The sequence below is a fragment of the Vulpes vulpes genome, chromosome 3 (genome assembly GCF_048418805.1).
Source record: "Vulpes vulpes isolate BD-2025 chromosome 3, VulVul3, whole genome shotgun sequence".
Lineage (NCBI taxonomy): Eukaryota > Metazoa > Chordata > Mammalia > Carnivora > Canidae > Vulpes > Vulpes vulpes.
Genome location: NC_132782.1, coordinates 130278622 through 130301025, shown reverse-complemented (window position 1 = coordinate 130301025; position 22404 = coordinate 130278622). Strand labels below are relative to the sequence as shown.

At 47.6% G+C, this 22404-nt stretch overlaps 1 protein-coding gene across 14 annotated transcripts in view; it reads right to left on the bottom strand.

The window, feature by feature from the left end:
- Nucleotides 1-22404, bottom strand: part of BCAR3 (BCAR3 adaptor protein, NSP family member) — a 242911-nt gene that overhangs the window by 111049 nt on the left and 109458 nt on the right. Inside the window, exon 1 of one of the 14 annotated variants that reach the window (XM_072754587.1) lies at nt 2807-2944. The exons of 11 other annotated variants lie outside the window; for them this stretch is intronic. Coding sequence is in view for 2 of the 3 variants with exons in the window: in XM_072754576.1 (XP_072610677.1) it covers nt 2807-2875 (69 nt within the window). In the remaining variant the exon portion in view is untranslated. Of the gene's footprint in view, nt 1-2806; nt 2945-22404 lie in introns of those variants that run through there. 2 more of the 14 variants (XM_072754576.1, XM_072754586.1) reach the window with 2 other exon arrangements.

The following is a 22404-nucleotide window of genomic DNA, read 5'->3' as shown; positions in this document are numbered from 1 at the left end:
AATGGGTTAAAAATACCTCTTTCGGGGGCACCTGGATGGCTCAGTGGTTGATCATCTGCCTTTGGCTCCGGTCATGATCCCCAGGTCCTGGGATCGAGTCTCACATCAGGCTCCTTGCAGGGAGCCTGCTTCTCCCTCTGCCTATGTCTCTATGTCTCTCATGAATAAATTTTTAAAATCTTAAAAAAAAAAATCTTTCGTGGGGGTGACCTGAAAAGTAAATGCAACCGTATATGGGAAGCCCTTGCCACATGGCAAGCACTCAATAAATAGCAGGTCTCCTCCAGGCAGGTCAGGGACCAGATCTGTCTTGCTTGTCCTTGTATCCCTATTACAAAGAGAGCTCACAAAAGGAGTCACTGCTTCTGGGAAAGACCACAGCCAGGAAGGATGAAGAGGTAAATGTTTTAATTCAGAGCAATAGACAAACACACCAAACCAGGTAGGGCGCGCGCACACACAGACACAGGCACACCGACAGGGCCTATACGCAGTCTTTAAAAGAAAAGCCCAGGTGAGACTTTGGCCATCTGACGTCACCTGTCTCTACTATGCAGGTAAACAGACACCGTACCCTGACTCCGTCTAATTCCAGACCTTGAAATATATACAAAGGTCAAAGATTCTATATCTCGATGTGAAAATATGAGACCTTTGTGAATGTTCCTAGAGCTGAAATCTCAATAAGGATAACAGTCAAACTTCCAACTCTGTGCTACCTTCCTGATTCTCCTCAGTGGCTGTGCTTTGAAGGGCTCATGAAGAGCAGCCCAATTTGCTTGCTTGGCAAAGATGTCCGGGAGAAACTGACGATCGTGCAAGCCAAGGCAGGGAAAGGCACACCCCTTGTCTGGATCTTTCCAGTTTATTTCTAAAATGGGCTATTTCCAAGTTAAACTTATAGTCACCTGATGTAGGCATGAAAAACTTTCTATCAGGGGCACCTGAGTGGCTCAGTGGTTGAGCATCTGCCTTGGGCTCAGGGCGTGATCCTGGGGTACTGGGATTGAGTCCCACATCGGGCTCCCTGCAGGAAGCCTGCTTCTCCCTCTGCCTGTCTCCCTGCATCTCTCTCTGTGTCTCTCATGAAAAATTAACAAAATCTTTATTTAAAAAACCACTTTCTATCATATTTTAAACTCTGGAAATGTAACTGCCTCAGCTGCCCAGTAAGGGCCACAACAGACAATTTTTCATTTGGATATGTAGTTTTATAACCTCTCTGCAGAGTCAGTCAGGAAGATAGAACTGCCACGCATTAAAAAAGAAAAAAAAAAAATGGTTTCGCACTTAGGATGAAGTTTTTTTCTCCGGTTTAGAAATTAAGAGTACCCCTATTTTCGAAGTAAACTTACGAAATCTAGCCAAGTGACTGAAGTATGAATAAGTCTTCCATGGATTGTGTTTCTAGCAACACGACAAAGAATTTACATGATAAAGTTCTTAAGCTTAGCATTCATTTGACAAGTAGTCCTTTCTACATGAATAGGAGATTGAGATCTCGGTTAGTCATCCTGGAAATGCCAGGCTTCTCAGCAGGTTTAGAGAAAGCTGGAGTCAAGGAGGTGAGGGAGCTCCTGGCGGGGCGAGCCTTTTACACTGTATGGGGTACAGTGTCCAGGGGGGACACTGCCCTGCAACCCCTCGGCCTGTGGCTTCTGCACTCTTGACCGGGCAGTGCCTGTCCGGAGGCTCTACTGAGCCCCCTCTGCCAGCAACCAGGCCTCCCCTTCCTCCCGCCTCCGTCCTTGGCAGCAGGCGGGAGATTATCCGCCCCGACTGACCTTCCCGCCGCCAATATATTTTCCTTGGACAGATCTGCGCAGCCTTGGGAGATAAGAGTCAAGGTTTAAAAGAATCTCAAACGCTTGGCTCCACTTTCTATCCCAGCTAATGGCTTGAGGCGAAAGCACACGCGAGGTTAGGCAAACGCTCTTGCCCCTTTGCACTTTTCTTCGAGCAAGTTAACACCCAAATCAGGATTTTTCCACCCCAGCCACGACCCACCGTGCTGCCCACGGAACACTTGGCCTTGCCAGTTGCCTCGGAGCCCACTCCACCGCCCAGACAGCGTCTGCACCTGATCAAACTTTTAAAGTGGCGGCACCCGCTGCCCCGGAGGGGGGTGGGGGGAGGGGGGGGAGGGGGGAGGGGGGAGGGGGGAGGGGGTGGGGGTGCGGGGAGGGCCGAGGGCCGAGATGGAGCCTCTTCCCGGAGCGTCCACCGTCCCTCCCTTCCCCTCCCCGACGCCGAGGGAGCAACACAACCAAACTATTCATTCTTTCTCAACAAAGGGAGAGCGAGGGAGGGGGATGTTGTCAACAGTTACTGGGCAAGCTCCTTCTCTTTCTTTGCAAACTTTCCAGGAGATTAGTGGAGAGGCTCGCCGCTCGCCTCCTCCGAGCCCAGGGCTTCCAGCGGAGCCCCCAGGGCCCGCACCCCCGGCCCCCCGCAGAGAGGGCCCGGCGGCCGGGATGGGGCCGGGATGGGGCCGGGATGGGGCCGGGATGGGGCCGGGGCGCCGGGGGACACCAGCGCCCGGGAAGGCGCGGCTCGAGGGCCACGAGCAGAGATGCTCGACGAACGCCGCCTCCGGGGAGTCCGGCGGGTCCCCACTTGCGCCAGCTCTGCCGGGGGCAGGGGCAGGGAGTCCTAACTTTCTCCAGCAAACCTCCCCCCGAGCGGGTCCTGCCGGAGGAGGGCAAGGCCGGGGCGCGCGGGGGAGAGGCACCGTGCGGGATGCGGGGCGGGGGCGGGGGATGCGGGGGCGCGGGATGCGGGGGCGGGGGCGGGGGCGGGCACTCACCTCCCCGCGCGGCGCGGCGCGCCCGGGCTCCCGGCTGCAGGCGCTGCTCCCCGGGCCGCGGCCGCTCATGGTCGGGGCGCGGCTCCGCGGCTCCGGCAGGTCCCGCCCGCGCGGCTGCAGGCGCGGCTCTGCGCTCCGGCCCCCAGCTGGCGACTCGCGGCGTCGCGGCCCCACCCCGGCTGCCGGTTCGCGCCGCCTCGCCGAGCCCCCCCCCCCCCCCACACACACACATTTACATGCCGCGACCTCGCCCGGCCCCCTCCGCCCGGGACTCGGAGCCCGGGGCTCCCCGCCGCTCCCCGGGAAGCCGGCCTGGAAGTGCGGGGTGGCCGCTGCCCCGCTGCCCCGCTGCCCGCCGCCGCGCCCCTCTCCAGGCAGCCCAGCCGGCCGCCCCCCTTCCCCGCGAGGCTTAGTCCGCTTCACTGTCCGCGGACACCTAGCTGGCCGCAGTTCAGAGGGCTTCGGGGAGGGAGACAAAGCTCCAGGTAACCACAGATTCCCGAGCCTGGAGCAGGCCGATCCATCACACCCACCTGGACAAGCTGAAAGCCAAGTAGCGAGTGCAATGGGCATTTCACTACTAGGTGGCTTGGGGGGTGGGAGAGGGGAGCCAACTGGAGAGGTCCTCCACGCTCAGCTATCAAGGCCTAGTATAAAGCTACATTCATAGTAATTGGCAACAAGGATAGACAAACGGACCAAAAGAATGGAGAGGCCAGAAGCTGAACTACGTTAAACGGTCACAGTTCGTGTCAAAGATGCCACCGTGATGCATTGAGAAAAGACTGTATGTCTTTTCAGTCAATGATGCTGGATCAAACCCTCAAACCCACAAACCCACTTGCAGAAAAAGGAAGAATCTTGACCCCTACCTCAAACCATGTCAACAGAGCAAATTCCAGATGGATTTTAAATCGAAATGTGAAAGATAAAAACAATAAAACTATCCAAAGTAAAAATTTAAAAAAATACATCTTCATGCCCTTGAGGTGGGCAAAGACTCCTTAAACGCATCGGGTGCTAACTATTAAAGGGAAAAACTGATCATTGGACAACATTAAAGTAAGAACTCCTGGTCCTCGGAAGACACCATTAGTGAAAAGTCAGGCCACAAAGGAAGAAAAGATCATTGCAACACATGTATCCAATAAGGAACTTGTATACAGACTCTATAAAGAATGCTTAAAGACCAATAAGAAAAGGGCAGAATGTCTAACTGAAAATAAGTAGAATATTTATTTGAACAGCATTTCTCACAAGGGGATTAACCAGGCATTTCTTAAGTCCAAACAATAAACATATGAAAAGTTTCTCAATTACTAATCATCCCAGAAATGAAAACTGAAGTGTTTCACTTCACACCCACCAGAATGGCCAAAATTAGAGAACTTCCAACTACACTTTACAGATCTGTTGGGCATTGTCTACCAAAGCTAAATTAACATGTAGCCTGTGACCTGGCCAATTCCATCCTTGGGTATCTTGTCTACTCCACACAGATGTACACACATATTCACCAAAGACGTGTTCAACAATCTTTATAGCATCTCTCTCTATAACAGCCCCCAAGAAACCACGGAAGTGTCCAACAGTGGGAGAGATATAAACTCCGGGTAATACTATACAATAATAACAACTTCTTCTATATTCAACAAGATGCAGGACTCTCACAAATATGATGTTGAGTGAAAGAAGCTGAACAGAAATGGATACATACTATATACTTTCATGTACGTGAATTCCAAAAACAGTCAAAACATATCTATGATTTTAAAGGTAAAGATAGTGTTATCTTGAGGATTGGGTAGTGAGGGAAAGGGAGCCCAGAAGGGGCTCCAGATGCTAGTAATAGTCTATTGATCCAGGTGTGGTTATATAGATGTGTCTTTTTTTTTTTTTTAGATTTTATTTATTTATTCATAGAGACACAGAGAGAGAGGGGGGCAGAGGAACAGGCAGAGGGAGAAGCAGGCTCCATGTAGGGAGCCCGATGTGGGACTCGATCCAGGGTCCCCAGGATCACACCCCAGGCTGCAGGCGGTGCTAAACCGCTGCACCACCAGGGCTGCCCTAGATGTGTCTATTTTATAAAAATTAACTGTCCTTCATTTTATAAAAACTAATTGGTTTGTTCACTGCTCTCCTTGTATGTTCCACTCCAATAAAAATGTTTTAGGGGCACCTGGGTGGCATAGTGACTGAGTGTCTGCCTTTGGCTCAGGTCTTGATCCCGAGGTCATGGGCATCGAGATCCCTGCAGGGAGCCTGCTTCTCCCTCTGCCTATGTCTCTGCATCTCTCTCTCTCTGCGTCCCTCATGAATAAATAAATAAATAAATTTTTAAAAAGTTCTAAAAATTGAGCCATGTTGGATATCTTTTTTACTGGGCGGAGGGACAGAGGGAGGAGAGAGAATCTTGAGCAGGCTCCACACTCAGCATGAGCACGGGGCTGAATCTCATGACCCTGAGATCATGGCCCGGGCCTAAATCAAGAATAAGAAGCCTAACCGACTGAGCTACTCAGACACTTATGTTGGGTATATTTTATGTCATTTCCAGCCCTTTAAGAAAGAACTATTGGCAAGTCTGTAAGCTTCTAAGTGCAGCATCCTTAAGAATGAGTTTCTACATTTTCCTCATAGGTGTTTTTGTGGGTTGGTTTTGATCTTCCCTGCCTTGTGACATACAGAGAGGCCTTGGGCAAGTCACTGTTCCTCTCAGTCCCTCCATTTCCTCATGAGTGAGTGAATGAATGCATGTGAGGAGTTGAGGAAATAATAAAATAATAAATGTGAAAGTGCCTGGCTTATAGCAGTTATCATTAACTATACTCTAATTCATGACACATTCTATGTCCTCACAACACCCCTGTGAGATAGGAAGCATCTTTTTTTTTTTTAAGATTTTATTTATTTATTCATGAGAGACACAGAGGGGGGGTGGTGCAGAGACACAGGCAGAGGGAGAAGCAGACTCCATGCAGGGAGCCTGACGTGGGACTCGATCCTGGGTCTCTAAGATCATGCCCTGGGTTGAATGAAGGCGGCACTAAACCATTGAGCTACTCGGGCTGCCCATCTTTAGCCCCATTTATATGGGAGAAAACAGATTCAGAAAGTTTAAGTAATTTCAACCATAAATTCATTCAACAAATATTTGTGCATGCCTAATGTGTGCCAAGATCCATAGCTAGTGAGCCTCAGAGTCAGAATTTGAATCAGGTGTTTTAACTTCAAGTTTAGTGGTCTTTCCATCACACAACTACTTTAATACTTGTATCTTCAGTGCCTGGCCATTGCAGGTGCTCAATTCATTAATGGATGGGTTATACTATTCTTAATATACAGGTGACCCTTGAGCAACATGGGTTTGAACTGCACAGGTCCACTTTATATGAGGATATATAAATATATATATGTAGGAGCGTACTATATTTTCTCTTTCTCCAGATTTTCTCAATACTATTTTCTTTTCTCTGGCTTACTTTATTGTAACAATACAGTATATAATACATGTAACATACAAAATATGTGTTAACTGACTGTCTTTGTACAGTAAGGCTTCCGGTCAACCATAGGTTATTAGTAGCTAAGAATTTGGAGAGTCAAAAATTATATGCACATTTTCAACAGCACTGGGGTCAGAATTGCATTGTTCAAGGGTCAATCTTAATTTTCTGATTAGGTAATATTGAGAAATACATATAATGATATAGAGTGAAAATTCCTCCTCTCTGCTCTCTCATCTGCCCAGTCCCCCTCCCATCATAGGCAAAACTGCTATTAATATCACATATGCCTAGCAGAGTTTCTCTAAGTGTGTGTATGTTATCCCCAACCCCTGCACAGAAAGTAACATACTATACCCACACTTTGCTTTTTTTTGTTTTTTTCACTTAACAGTATATCTTGGAATTTTCCCATAATAGGGCATGGTATTCTTTTGAAGAGATGTGCCATAATTTACTCAATCCATGCCCTGTTCATGACATTTAAGTTGTTTCCAATCCTTTCCTATTACAAACAATACTGCAATGAATAATGTTGCATATACACCATTGATATCGGCAAATATATCTATAAGATAAATTTCCGGGGTGCCTGGGTGGCTCAGCGGTTTGGTGCCTGCCTTTGGCCCAGGGCATGATCCTGGGGTCCCGGGATCGAGTCCCGCATCGGGCTCCCTGTGTGGAGCCTGCTTCTCCTCTGTTTATGTCTCTGCCTCTCTCTCTCTCTTTCTCTCCGTGTGTGTGTCTCTCATGAATAAACAAATGAAATCTTAAAAAAAAAAAAAAAAGTAAAATTTCCAGAGGTAAAATTGCTTAATCAAAGGGTATATGCTTTTGCAATTTTGCAATGCCAAATTGCCTTCCATTGGGACTGTACCAATTTATACCTCCCAGCAATATAAGAAAATGTCTATTTTCCTCATTTGCTGGGCAGAAGGCCTTATTATTAAACTTTTGAATTTTTGTCAACCTGACAAGTAAAATGTGAATTTTAGTGCAATTTTAATTTGCATTTCTTTTACAATAAGTGAGGCTGCTCATCTTTTCATGTTTAGTGGCCATTTATTTTTCCCTTTTAGAATTTGTGCTTCCACTTTTCTATCCATCTGTAGATCTTTTTATGATCAATGTTCTAGGATCTCATTCCATGTTAGGAAGCTGAATTCTTTGTAGTATGAGCTGTAAATTTTTTTTCAATGACAATATTAAAGAAAAGAAGTGATATATACAAATCACTGTTATCTTAGGAAACTCATTCTGGAAACCATGCAGAATGAACCAGAGGAGTGACAGCAGGATATTGATGAGAAGGCTATGGCAATTGTCACATGACAAGGCCCTTGACCAGGCTGGTGACAGGGGGAATGGAAGGACCAAAAAAACCAAAGCTACTACCACGAAATAATTGTCAAGAATTAATAATTACCAATGATGACAATGACAATAACAGTAGCTACAATTGGGTTAGGAGTAACAAGCCAAGTACTATGCTAAGTGCTTTACAAGCCTTAAGCCATAAAAAAAAAAAAAAAAAAAAAAAAACAAGCCTTAAGCCACAAGCTGGTACTATTATTGCCCCATTTCACAAATAAGAAAAGTGTATTTTAGTAGCTAAGTAATTTACCCAAATTCACACTGGATGTAGGTAGCAGAACCAAGGCTAACTCCAGGTCTATCTGACCCCAGCTGCCTGGTAGGTGAAGGAAAATGATCAAACGTCTGCAATCCAGGAGCCTGAGTAATGCCTGACTTGATGACAGATGTAGAAGAGGCTAGAGAGCAACATGACCACTTTCAGGTTCACTGAGCATTTTTCAAAACGTTTCATGTACATGATCACTCTTCCCTCAAAGACTGTGAGTCAAAGAGGGTAGTAGTATACCTATTTTACTGATAGGAAGACTGAGGCACCCTGACATTAAATCACCAACCCCAGTTAAGATGTTCTAAATGCAGAACAGGTCTTCCATCAATATGTGCCTTGTAGCCCCCTCTCCTTCTTGGCATTTGTCACAGTTCATAGTTACACATTTATTTTTGTTATTTCTGTTTAATGTCTGCTGCTTTCTAGACTCTAAGATCCATGTCTAGCTTTACTTTTGTTTTGTCCCCAGTTTGGGACATGGAGCATCACCGGTAATCGGTACATATTTATTGCATGAATGAATGAACTCCAGACCTCTTTGTCCTTTCATCTTTGAACTAATGGTAAAGTTCCCTTATAAGCAAAATAAATGTAATGCCATGGACATGGGCTGTGCCATAAATAATTTAGGATTCAAATTTCTTCAAGGGTACACCCAGCTTCCACATTAATGTTTAAACAGTAAAACCCAGGGCCAAAGAGACACATGAAGGGACAACACTACCACTGATATGGAAGTGATGTCTTCTGGACAGTGCAAGAGGCTTTGTCGGGGAGCACTCAACCTAAAGTTGATCCCTTCCTGCCACAAAGTAGTTTGTTGAACTCTCTCCACTCCAGGACATCACTAGTTACAAGGCAGCTGGGGCAGGAATTGGACAAAATGTACTTTAAGGAAAAAGAACTCCTAAAATTTCAGCTTTGCCCAGCCCTAAGTGGTAACAATAAGGAACAACAGATGTTTAAGCTATAACTGAAGGCCAAAGAGAAAATCTGAACTTGAACAACTGCAGACAGAGAGACAAAATCCCCTGAAGTTCTATATAATAAGCCACTGACACAAAGAGGTGGCATCTCTGACATGCACCAGAGCAACAAGCATTGCGGTATTTTCAGAAACCATACGGTTGAGGTTCCTGCTCCGTGAAGAGTTAGCCATGGACTTGGTGTCACGGAAATCCCCAGTCTACTGAGCAGGGAAGTCAACCCAGCTTCCAAAAGGTCTGTGTGATGGCTGCCAACTCAGTTATATTGGCTAGAGAAGTACTGGAGGAGGATCATGCCTGGAAAGACTCTCAAATACTTACTGAATGAGTGAGTGAGTGAAAAAGAGATGCAGTTATTGACAACAGAGGCTCATTTTCTATACAAGGGATACCTCAACCTGATGGTCTACATTTGAACTACCTGTTTCAGGACTTGCTTCATCACCAGACTTTGGACATTTGTTCCCAGTTACTTTCTTTATTTGATGACCAGCTTTGCACGAATAAGCTTCTCAATGTATTTAACAATCAAAAGAGAATATACCAGAATATCTCTGGATAATTATGGAATTCCAGATGATTTGAATGTCCTCATTTACAAAGCTCTCCTTTTCAAGTTGTTCTTTTCCAGTAAACACGTATTATTTTTATTATTAAAAATGTCACTTAGAAGGGCACTTGGGTGGCTGAGTTGCTCAAGCATCTGCCTTTGGCTCAGGTCATGATCCTGGGGTCTTGGGATCAAACCCTGCATCCGGCTCCCTGCTCAGTGAGGAGTCTACTTGTTCCTCTCTCTTGGTCCCTCTCCCCTGCTCATGCTATCTCATGCTCTCTCTCAAACAAATAAATAAAATCTTTTTAAAAATGTCACTAGAATTCATTAGGCCCTACATTATGGAAAGCATCACTAGCCTGGGGAGACAGGAAGCGGAGTATGTCATCAGACAGCAAAGCACAGACACAGAGTGAGAGAAGCACTGGCTCAGCAGAGGCCCCCTGTGCTATGGAACAGAGAAGGGAGAGTTGAAAAGACTATTGATGCTGGTGAAATAAAGGAGAAGGAGGAGTTTGGGAAAAGAAATGCTTCATATGGAAATGAAGAAAGAGGAAACACATGCATGTAAAACCCAGTACAAAGGCCATTTGGCTGCCATCTTGAATTATGCTGGGAAGGGGCTCAGTTTAGATGCTGCAAGTTGCCCCAGCATGGGGGGGTGGGGGGGGGTGGAGCCCTGCCAGCATTGTCTAGTGCAGCAGAAGGAACCTAGAAAGTTGAAGGAATGAAGGGAACATGAAGCCTGCCAGTTCCCCTAAACGGGAGGAGTCAGACTGAAAGAAAAACCTGACTTGTTTAGATGGACTAATTCAATCTTTGATAACTGGCTTCTTATCTGGCTTCCCAGATAAATGGATTTCAGCCTAATAGAATGGTTTGTGGGATGTTGGTTAGGACTCACTCACCATCTTAAAAAAAAAAAACTTCCTAACAATGTTATCACTTCAAACTCCATGATTAGCTGCTCATTTCTTTGTGTTAGGGACCAACTTCTCTCTACAGTCTTCTGTTCGGTAAAACAATGTTAATCCTTAATGGATGACGTAATAGAACATTGGCTTCGAATGTGTCCTTTGCCCCCACAACTCTACCTCTAGGAACCTGTCCTGCAGAATACTCACCTGTACACACTAAGATATTCATGGCAGCACTGTTCACAGTTTAACAAGTGCTTATCTGCAGAAAGATGACTAAATTACAGCGCACCTAGTCTATGGCACACACTGTGCAACTGATAAGAATGATGTAATTCTATAGGAACTGATACAGAAAGGTATCTGAAATATCACTAACTGAAAAAACAAATTGCTCCATAAATGTAGGAATAACAAGCTTATATATTTGTGTGGGATTATGTGTCTACATGTACAAAATGTGTAAAAGAAATTTTTTTTTTTAAGATTTATTTATTGAGCAGGGAGGGGCAGAGGGAAAGGGAGAGAAAGTCTTAAGCAGACTCTACACTGAGCATGGAGCCAGAGGCAAGGCTCGATCTCAGGACCCTGAGATCACAACCTGAGCTGAATTGAAGAGCCGGACACTTAACTGATTGTGCCACTCAGGCGCCACTGAAAGAATTTTCTCGCAGCAAACTGAGAGGTGAAATTGACAGGTGAGCAGGGGGTGACTTTGCTTTTTCCTTTACGTCATTCTAAACTGTTCGAATTTTTTCCTTGAGCACTGACTGCTTCCATAATTAATGATAATTTACACACCGCTTACTATGCGCCAGGTACCATTCTAAGAGCTTTATGTGTATTAACTCATTTAATTTCAGCAATAATCTTATGAGGCGGCACTATTCTTATCCCTTTGTGTGGATAAGGACATGATCTCCAGATCACACAGCAATATGAAAAGGCACTGAGCTTTGAACCCGGGCCATCTGGCTCAGGCTTGTGCTCTGAATCACAAGATTATAGTATCATAGAAAAAAAAAATTAAACAAACAAATCGCACTGCTTTTAGAGTCAGACATGTCTGCAATTGAATCTCAATTTTTTGCTGATCAGCTACATGATTCATAGCAAATGTCTTACTTCTATGTCAGTTTCCCCATCTGTAAAATGGGGATGATAGTCTCATAGCTCATGAGAACCGCACGAAACCCAGCACTTAGTGAGCACTTGTTAAATATAGATTATGTCCTATACTGAGATTAAATTACCAGTCCTTTAGTGAATATTAACTTAATTGGCTGTTTTCTTGATTGGCTGGCTGTCTGGAAGCATCTGGTGCTTCCGGGATAAGCAGAGAAGGGGGACTTGAGAATAAGGGGGAATTGGCTCAGATGCAGACCTGGGAAGTGCTAAATTAACCCTCCACCTTTTGCACGGTTTTGCCTGAAGCCGGGGCGGTTAAGAAAATAAAATTAATAATACTCACATGGGTTTTTAAATCCTCCTGGGGTAATATATCATCCTCCTCATTTGTTTGAAAGAGGGTAGTGAGGTTTAGGGGTTTGCCCAAGGGCAAATTAAATCACAGAACAAGGGAACCGAACCCATTAAACAACAGAGCTAGGACTGAAATGTAGATTTGCTCGTTCCACATTCACTCCTCTTTCCGAGCCCCTCCGTTGCCTGAGTCAGTGTCCGGTGCCGTGGCTGAGAAATGATGACCACAGCCTCTCAGAGGGACACCACTGTAGCAACAATGACAGTATGATCTTGCCTCTGGGGGAAATGATCCGTCAGTGGGAACAATGGTCTCCTCCACACATCAGAGCTGTGGATTCCCTGACAAGGGGGACCGACCCCTCCCTCTGGGATCCACACAGCCCGGGGTTAGATTACACCATCCCTTTCTCTTAGCTGCTTATGGTACTTATCTTTACAGCAATCATCTTTCCACAAAACAGGACACACACGATCCTGGAGGACACCGGTGACCTCAGCAGGCAGGTAGCTGCTGGCAGGCGGTGGAGGAGCCTACAGAGTAGAGCCTTGCCCATTGCTCCCAGCTTAGCAACCTCTTGGCTCCACCCCATATTTCCTCATTTTCCACTCCAGAGTGTGCAGGGTCAGGAGGGAGCCAAGGAAGGCGGTTCTGTTTGTGAGGCTCCAACCACACCGCCAGTTTTTTGGGCTCCATCCCTGCCAGATGGGGGTTATTACCATTCCCTTGGGGGGGGGGGCCTCTCAGCCTTTTTTCCAACAAGACATGAATATTGTATAACTCACTCCTAGGTGAGTGCCAGGGGTGTGCAATCCCGGGGCATGATCGCACAACTTTCTCTTTCACACAAGACACCATTTGTTGGCCAAAACGTGGACTATTTTTTTTAATTTATTTTATTTTATTTATTTATTTATGTATGATAGTCACAGAGAGAGAGAGGCAGAGACACAGGCAGAGGGAGAAGCAGGCTCCATGCACCGGGAGCCCGACGTGGGATTCGATCCCAGGTCTCCAGGATCGCGCCCTGGGCCAAAGGCAGGCGCTAAACCACTGTGCCACCCAGGGATCCCCCAAAACGTGGACTATTAAAGCTGGGATTTGTTACACTATTTTCTTTACTTTTGTGTATGCTTGAAAAATGCCCCGTTGGGGGCGTCCACTTTTGATGTCGACTCAGGTCATGATCTCAACATCCTGGGATCGAGTCCCATGCAGGCATCATGCTTAGCAGAGTCTGACTCTCTTCCTCGCCCTCTGCCTCTCCCCCCACTCTCTGTCTCTCTCTCTCTCTCTCTCAAATAAATAAATAAAATCTTAAAAAAGAAAAATGCCATGATGAACAGTTAAAATTTAAATTTAAAAAGCCCTTTGGGTTTTTTTTTGTTTTTTGTTTTTTGTTTTGTTTTTGTTTTTGTTTTTTTAAAGATTTTATTTATTCATGAGAGACACAGAGAAAGAGAGGCAGAGACACAGGCAGAGGGAGAAGCAGACTACATGCAGGGAGCCTGATGTGAGACTCGATCCTGGAACACTGGGATTACGCCTTGGGCCAAAGGTAGGTGCTAAACCGCTGAGCCACCCAGAGATCCCTAAAAAGCCCTTTGGAATGCAAGGGCATGAAAGTGATGTTGTGATAGAGCAATCTTGTGTCTGCCCCTGATTTTTTAAAAATACATTATTTACTGTATGCCGTATCTGCAGTACTACATCATCTGCCGTGAAATGCTTGCCACACACCTCAATACCCCAGTGAAAGGGCAGCTGGGATAGCAAGGTGGAGGGTTGGGGGAGGTCATCAGCTTGGTCCTTTCCTCTCTGTTTCCTTCCTCACATGAACCCCTCCCTCCACGAGTTGGTATGGGGCACTCCTCTTGGGTGATGACTATTTGGAACTCTTTTGAATGGCCCTCTTGAGAGTACCAAGATTACCAAAAGGTAAGGACACCGTCAAGTGCCCCTAGAATTAGTATAGGTATCTGCAGTGAGGGGCAGAGCCAGAGGTTCCAAGGGAGGAAACACAGCTTGAATTCAAATCCGTAGCTATGTTTTCACCAGCACTAGACTAAGCTTTACACACATCATCTTGGTTAATCCCTTGGGCAACCCAGACAAGTGAAGATCAAGCCCGTTCATAGATGAGAAAACAGAGGCCAAGTAACCAGCCAAATTCACATAGCTAAGATGTGGAGGCCTCTCAACTGGACTTCCTGACTCCACTGCCTACATCACTTCCCAGTGTGAGCTCCTGCTTCTCAGAGTGAGCAAAAGAGCTTGGGTTGAGTTGCTCAAAAATGGCATGAAAGCAAGCAAGTCAGCTGGGTTAACTCAGTTCCTGGCACTTGGTGGGCATTTGGTAGATATTTGTGAACTGGACTTTTGAACAGATTTTCAGACACAAGGTGGGGGGTGGTGGGAGTTTCCAGTAGGTCGGGGATCACAGTCTGGGCCTCCACATGCACTTGAATTTCCCCCTATGGCAGGAAACCACATAGACTGGTCACAGGTGTAAACTGTGAAGTCCCAGGCGCCAGCCCCCAACACCCCTTCCATCCTCAGAGCTCTTCCTACCCGACCAGGAGCATGGGAACAGTAGCCTCACCATCCCTGGGGGGGACTTGTCAGAAATGCCGAATCTCTGCTCAGTGTCAAATTTCTGTTCCACCCCAAACCAGCTGACTCAACACCCACATTTTACTAGCTTCCCAGGTGATTGTGCATAAGGCCCTGCCCTGGCTCAGCAGCCTTCCTGTAAGGGAATGTACCAGTCATCATCCTCGTCATCCCCAGGCAGCCTGAGGGAAATCTCTTTTTCCTATTGTAGATTTAGAGGGGCTGAGCTGCTGCCCTAACCCCCTCCCGCCTGAAGGACCTGTCTGAATGAGAGTGGGAGGCAAACTTCTTGGTTGTCAGAGTTTCCAGGAAGTTCAAACCCCTGTGTGCTCCCCATGTGACCTCGTCTGTCTCTGTCCTGGGGCTCATGAACTTGGAAGGCATAAGAAGAGCTCTTCCTCACAGCGTGATCAGGTGGTGACAAATGTGCCACATGGAAGGAAATTAGTGAATAATCCTTGCATATTCTGAAGTGAGTCACATTGACCTTTCTTAGACACTGTATCCCAGATGATTAGGCTTGTGGCTTCTATTTCTTAATTCAGAGTATACTGTTAACGAACACCTAGAGAGTGTTCCCCAAAGTACAAGGTGCTGGGGACAGCAGGTCAGGTAGTCCCTGACCTTGAGGCACTTTATACAGAAATACTACTATACTGTTACCGCCTCTGGTAGCAAAGCTAAATGAAGGACAGGTAAGACACCTCTGTGAACATGGACTGCAATGATTTGGCTAACTATTGGGGACAAACTGTCAACAGTAGCTCTAGGGACCCTTATTCCCTGCCCTCTCCCCCCACCTCAGGTCTCTTGCTCTGGGCTCTCACTGCAGAATGTAGCCAATAGTGTCCATAGCAACAGGCCCGGCTCATTGCTCAAGCACCTACTATCAGCACTCTGTGCTTTGCCTGTTTAATCCTCACCGTAGCACCTAGAGGTAGATATTATGCCCATTTTGCAGAAGAGAACATTGAGGATCAGGAAAGTTGCCAAGGTCACGTGTTTAGAAAGTATCAGAGGACTAGACTATAGATCTAACAGAGATTCTAAAGCCCAGGTCTCTCCCTCCACACCTGGCTGCTTCAACCTCACCTGCCTCCTGGTGGAATTTCAGGTGAGGGATGTATACCAAGCCGGGCGGAGGTGGTTATCTTACTGGTGGCTGCTGACCCCACTTTATGTATCTATGTGGTGCCAGCTCCAGGATCCAGAGGTGCCCTGCTTGAATCAACAAGGGCTGAGAAGAGGAACCGTTCCAGTCCTGGGAGGGTTATCTAAGCCATGTTATTTTGGAGATGGTATAAACTCCTTCTTAGAATGGCATTTAGCTTTTTTTTTTTTTTTTCTGGCTTTATTTGGAAACAGAGATGAGGTAACTTAATAGAGCCTTTCTGTATTTTGAAACCCAATGACAAGTTGTGGCCATTTGCTCTTGGGACACGCCAGGACAAGAGCCAGACAAGGAAGAGGTAAAGAGGCAGAGGAGTTGCTCCAATGTTCAACCACCCTCCTATTTACAGATGAGACAATTCAGAGGAGAGATGATCCCAACCCACATCCACAAATGATTCAGCTTCTAGTGTTCCAGGGCACACTTTTCAGTCTTCCCTACCAGGGCCAGAAGTTGAATCTGGTCCAATTCGGTCACATAAGAAAGAGAGGGGAATCCTCACTCACCATCGAGAATAAGCGCTCAGGACTCGGATCTTCTCCATCCCTTTTCATGGCTCTCTTACCTGGCCCATCTCTTACTGCTTCCTCCACAGGGTGTCTTGCAAACCTTTCCTCTACCCATTCCTCTCTAAATACCCCTTCTCCGCCCTGACACCAATGTTCTCCAGCTTGACCGATCCTAAGAATCTCCTGGGCAACTTGGACATGCAGATTCCCAGGCTCATCTCCTAGAGGTCTGGATTGGAGAGATCCAGACAGAGCCCAGGAGATTCTGTGTGTCCTTATGGTAACAGATGTTTGGGAAACCCTGGACTGTACTCCCCTTGTTATCAGACACTCCTTTGAACCCAGCCTAGAGCTGGCTAGTCCTCAAAGCCCCCTACTCCTGTCCCATGACCATACCTCTGGTACTCCAGTTTCCAAGCACACTGACCTCCAGACATGGTTCTCCATAGTTTAACTGCAACCTGCCTCTTGAGCTTCAGTTCCACGTCCAAGCGGTCTGTTAAATGTTGATGGTGGCACCTACAGCTCAAAATTAGCACATCCCAAACCTAACTCACCCCAAAGCCAGTCTTCCTTCTCTTGTACTTCTGTATGTCAGGCTGGCTGCCTGAGCTGGAACCCTGGGAGCCATCCTGCGCCCCAGTCTCTCTTCATCACCACCCCTACAGAGCCAACTACTCACCAACTCCTCAATAGCCCTCAAATCCATGCCCTCCTCTCCAGTAGAGCTCCTCCTCCTCTGTCACCTGGACTCTCCTTAGTGTCCAGGCTGGTCTCCCACCCTTCAATCCTGCCCTTCTGCCATTGGTCTTGCACCTGGCCACCTGAGCACTATTTCTAGATTGGGAGCCAGAGCCCATCTCTCCACCACTTAAAGCCCCTCAAGAACTTCTTGCCACCTACAAGTTAAAGTCCAAACTGCTTAGGATGGCTCCCCTCAACTGCTCACTGAGCCCACACCTCACGTCACTGCTCAGCTTTCTCCCTCCTTCATCCCACCACCACCCACCCTGCCTCCACCCCCAGCCCGGGCATCACATTCCTCACAACTTCTTTGCTGGCTCTACACAGCTGGGTTAGTGCCCTCAAACATGTTCCTCTAACAGCCTGCATTTACCACATTACATGGGCAAATTCAGCTATTAACTAGGGAGAAAGTTTGAGGATTCCTTTCAGGTTTACAGCCTCTCTCCACCCCTAGTTGTTCCCGCAGTGACCAAGAGCTGGCTCTTCCTCATACCTATGAATATGTCTGAAGCCAACTCTCCCCTTCTTCGGCCTTTCAGAGTGCAGCACGAGGACCACCCAGGGATCAGCCCACCTCTATCTCTTCCTCAAAGGGAGTGGCCTCTCCTGGCTATTGGCAAAGCTACCAGAAACTTGGCTTTGAACCATTCGTGTCTAACAGGTGGTCCGGATATACTGGCACAGAGAGGGAGAGACGGAGTCATAAAATGCCCTGTTTTCAGACCACCCTGAGCCCTAAGGGCCAGTCACTGGTGAGGGAATACTGTGCTTGTGGAGTCCAGGTGGGAGAGAGGATGCTGACCCACATACCTGCCCCCTCAAGAAGCTGGAGATGTCAGAGCAGGTTATCAGGAGAGCTATTTCCAAGCCAACCTGCCAGACCTCTGGTAGGGATGGTCAGGAGCTGAGACTGATGTTAGAGCCCCCAGAACTCCAGGGTACACTACCAGTGGTGAGGGAAACACTGCCCTCAGCCTCTGTAGGAGATCCTTGGATGGACAAGGTGTTCACACTACTATAGGAGATGGCGTAAATCTCCACCTGGGCCTAGACTGCTGAATAATATCAGGAAGAGTATTGTGGGGGCACCTGGGTGGCTCAGTCGGTTAAATTTCTGACTTTTAATTTTGGCTCTGGTCATGATTTCAGGGTCGGTCGTGAGATGGAGTCCCTGCTCAGTTGGGCTCCACACAGGGTGTGGAGCCTGCTTAAGAGCCAATGTCCCTCTGCTCCCTCCCCATACCGTGCACTCTCTCTCTCATTCAAATTAAAAAGAAAAAAAAAGAATATTGTTGAACTGGATTTTGTAGAGCCCTCTGACCCAGCCCTAGTACTAATGGGTCACAAACTCCTCCAAAGAAGGGCTGGAAATGCCAATAGTGTCAAGCTATCTTTTTGTAACCCATCAAAAGCTGGCTATGCTATGGGAAGGGAAGTGGAGGTAGGAGCATTACATTCAGGGGAGGCAGCAGAAGCAGCATGGCCAATCCAGATCATTAAAGCAGAGAATGGAAAATGGGGCTGCCAGGTGCAGTTGTGCAGGTTGTTCACTGCAAAGGTCACCCCACTGAAGGAGGAAATGGAGGCTGAAATCCAGCCTGTGCACCCATTTATTTCCCAAGCTGCTTGTCCTGGTGCAGAAGTGCATTTGCTGGGAAGAAGAGGGCCTGTTCTAAATTACAAAAAGGCACCATTTGGGAATGCTGTGACCTTGAGGGAGAAGACATTGGCAGCAGCAGTGAGAAAAGCTTAGATGAATGCAAGAGAAACCCAGGATCTGGCAAAAGATGACAAGGGCTTTGAGAGCCCCAGGGACACTACTGGGTGGGAGCTCAGAGTCTCAGCCTATTGATATGCTGCCCAGGCCCATGATTATGCCCTACACCACCCCGTTACCTCCTTTACCCCCATCCCACTCTCTCCTAGGCCACCCCCGGCCTTCCAAGGCCTCCATGGCCGGAGGAGGGGAGGCCAGTATATGTGGCTCCGGTTACCCAAACCCTAATGACTCATTCCTGAATGGGGTAAAGGACACCCCGTAAAGAGAAGCAGTGTCCCCAAGCCCGCCTGTGAGACCTCAGCGGGAGAGCTAGGCCACCAGCCTGTGGCTGAATGCCAAGTTAGAAGAGGCTGTTGAGTTTCTCCCCCTTTATTCCTGTCCTATTTATAGCTTCACCTTAATAGCATCCACTCCTGGTGACAGCTCACAGGTTCTAACCTGCCAGGGGCACTTCTAGAAAGATTATAGCCTTGTTCAGAAAGCTAACAGCACACAACATAAAGGAACCTGAGGATTGCCTCCTGCCTTTTCCTCTTGGGACAGAAGATGGCCGTGCAGGTGGAGGACCCTCAGGCACAGATGGAGAGGGGAGCCTGGGGGAGGTGGAACTAGCTTTTCTGAGCCCCTGTTCTGTGCTGTAAGTACCCGATTGTTTTTTTTTTTTTTTAATTTTTATTTATTTATGATAGTCACAGAGAGAGACAGAGAGACAGAGAGAGAAGCAGGCTCCATGCATCGGGAGCCCGACGTGGGATTCGATCCCGGGTCTCCAGGATCGCGCCCTGGGCCAAAGGCAGGCGCCAAACCGCTGCGCCACCCAGGGATCCCCTAAGTACCCGATTGTATTGAACTCTCCAACAACCCCGTGAGGCAAGTATCATTCTCTCCATTTTACAGATGAAGAAACACCCCTGGCCAGCTGGTAAGCTCTAGGGCTCTGATTTGAATTTCCTGGTCTTTCTGGGTCAGACACATGGGGGATTTTAACCCAAACGATGTCACCTGCAAAGTATCTCCCTTGGGGAGAGCAAAACTCAAAATAGTGAAAAGGAACAGAAAAAGCTTGCAGAGTTTGGCTTCAGCAACTGAAGCCAATCTCCCTACAACCTTCTCCGTTCATGCTCATCCTTCCAGGGCATCCTAAGGGGACAATTATGTTCCTTGCTTCCCCAGCCCCCCCACCCCACCCAAGGATTTTTATTCAGGTGAAATGACTGTGTTAAAGCCGCACCTTGGGCAGCCCTGGTGTGTCAGCGGTTTAGCACTGCCCTCAGCCCAGGGCCTAATCCTGGACACCTGGGATGGAGTCTCCCTGCATGGAGCCTGCTTCTCCCTCTACCTGTGTCTCTGCCTCTCTCTCTCTCTCTCTCTCTCTGTGTGTGTGTGTCTCTCATGAATAAATAAATACAATCTAGAAAGAAAGAAAGAAGAAAGAAAGAAAGAAAGAAAGAAAGAAAGAAAGAAAGAAAGAAAGAAAGAAAGAAAGAAAGAGCTGCACCTTGAGAGGGGCAGGAGAGATGGGTAGAGGAACTCATGAGCTGATGGAATATGAGCCAGCAAGGGAGAGCCTTCTTTCCATCCAGCCAGCTCCTCAACCCACCACTCAACCAAAGCATCAGCTCTTAGGGAATAACTGCCAAGACCCACAGTTTAGTTGATAAAATGTGAGCAGGAAGGGGCTGCTAACAATAATAGCGATGTTTACTGAGTGCTTTTTATATAAGAGCCAAGGACCTTTCCAGGGATATTACACAGAGACCCATTTAACACACACACACACACACACACACGCACACACGCACGCAGTATGAATGGGGAAACTGAGACCCAGACAGGTGACAGAAGTTGCCCAGAGTCTCGCAGCAATTAGGAAGGAGACTTGCAATCAAACTGACACAGCCTGGCTCCTAGATGCAGCCCTGCCTCTCAAAGGTCATCTCCTCACTGCCCCTCCTGTCACCTCCAAGGGCAGAGCCAGGTTGGGTCTCCTGGCTGGGACCCAGGGCTCATGTCACACCCTGGGGGTTTGGCACACTCGAGACTCCAGGAGTGCGCTAATTGCACTTCACTCAGATCAGATTTCAGATCCCATCTGATGCTCCCAACTAGAGAATTCTTAAATACCTATTTATTTGTCTGACATCTGTACTGTACTTGAGCACCCCTGCTGGGCTCATAGAAAGCTAAACAGGACTTCCATTAGGTTCTTCCCATTTCCCCTCAGCAGACAGATACAAACAGAAGCAAGAGGAACAGTAGCACCTCCCATGTCACACACCCAGCAGTGCTTGGCAACAACTCTAAGCACACCCAGCAAGGCCAGCAAATATTTTGATAATCTGTCCCCTACAGAATTCTCCTGTAGAGAACACATGGACACAGCCAGGAGCCATCTCTCTTTCAGCAGATTCACTACAGGAAGAAACACTACATCAGTGGAGGGGATTTTGACTCTTAAGGCTTTAATATAAAGGGAAGGGAAGCAGGGTTGGAGGCAGGGGCTGCCCAGACATCTGGGGTCCCTCAGCCCCCAGCGTGGAGCAGGGAGGGGGGACCTGCAGTGGACATTTGTCAAGCAGGAGGCAGATGCAGTGGGGGTTAAAAGCTCAGAACTTCAGAGTCAAACCTGGGCTTGAGGCTGGGTGACTTCCCGCAAACTGCTCCAAACTCTCTGGTCCTCAGGTTCCACTGTCAAATGGGGATAATAGGAGTTCCCACCTCTTTAGCCCTTGAGAATTAGAAACAATAACTTTAGCAAAGCACTGAGCACAGGGCCTGGCACATGCATGCCCTGAGTCACCACCAGACACACGACTGTCATTGTGAGATCCTTCACTTGGCTTGAAATGAGCTCATGGGGCGTGTACTCCACTGTCACTGGTCCCCTTTTTGAGCCTTCTTTAGAGGATCTGAGGCCCCACATCTGACCCAAAATGTGCCTTTGGGGGAAGAGGGAGAGCCCTGAAAGCTGGGCAGCCACATGGCCACGAGTTCAGGGCCCGTCCTGGCAAACAACCATCTCCCCCACAGGTGTCAGGTCAGCTGGGCAATGAGAAAAGCCCTACAGAATTCCTAGCATGGGACATTTCTTCACAAAGGCATATAATTTTCATTAACAACATTAACGAACATTCATCAAAAGCAGAATAACATAAAGCCACTGAGACAAAAATGACTTGGTCTCCGGGTAGAGAGCAGGTTGGGCAGGACCTCAGGGGCTTGTTTGACCTGGTGCTTCCTTCTCAACTCTCATGCACACTTTCTAGCCTCACCCCCAGGGTCTCTTTCCCAAGATGAATTTACCTCTACCTTTGGTGTAATCCCAAAGGATACAGAGCATTGCCCTGGGGCCCAACATTCTCCTAGTGACTCACCCACCATTTAAGCAATGAGTATCTGAGGAAGAAGAGCCACTGCCTGGGACCCTGAGCCAGGGTCACCAGGGTCACCTGGGTCCCTGGTGCCCAATAGCCACCTTCTCCTCTGAGGGTACCCAAGACTGCCCCAGGGGCAGGGTGGGATCTGGCCCTGAGAAGGGGCTGGGTGAATGTAGCAAAGAGCTCAGGCCACACAGACTGGTGGTTCAGGATGGGGTAGCTTGGACACACTGCTTTTCCACAGAAGAAACCTAACTCTCCTGTAAAGGTATTGACCCATCCCAAATGAAACTTTAGGAGAGACATTC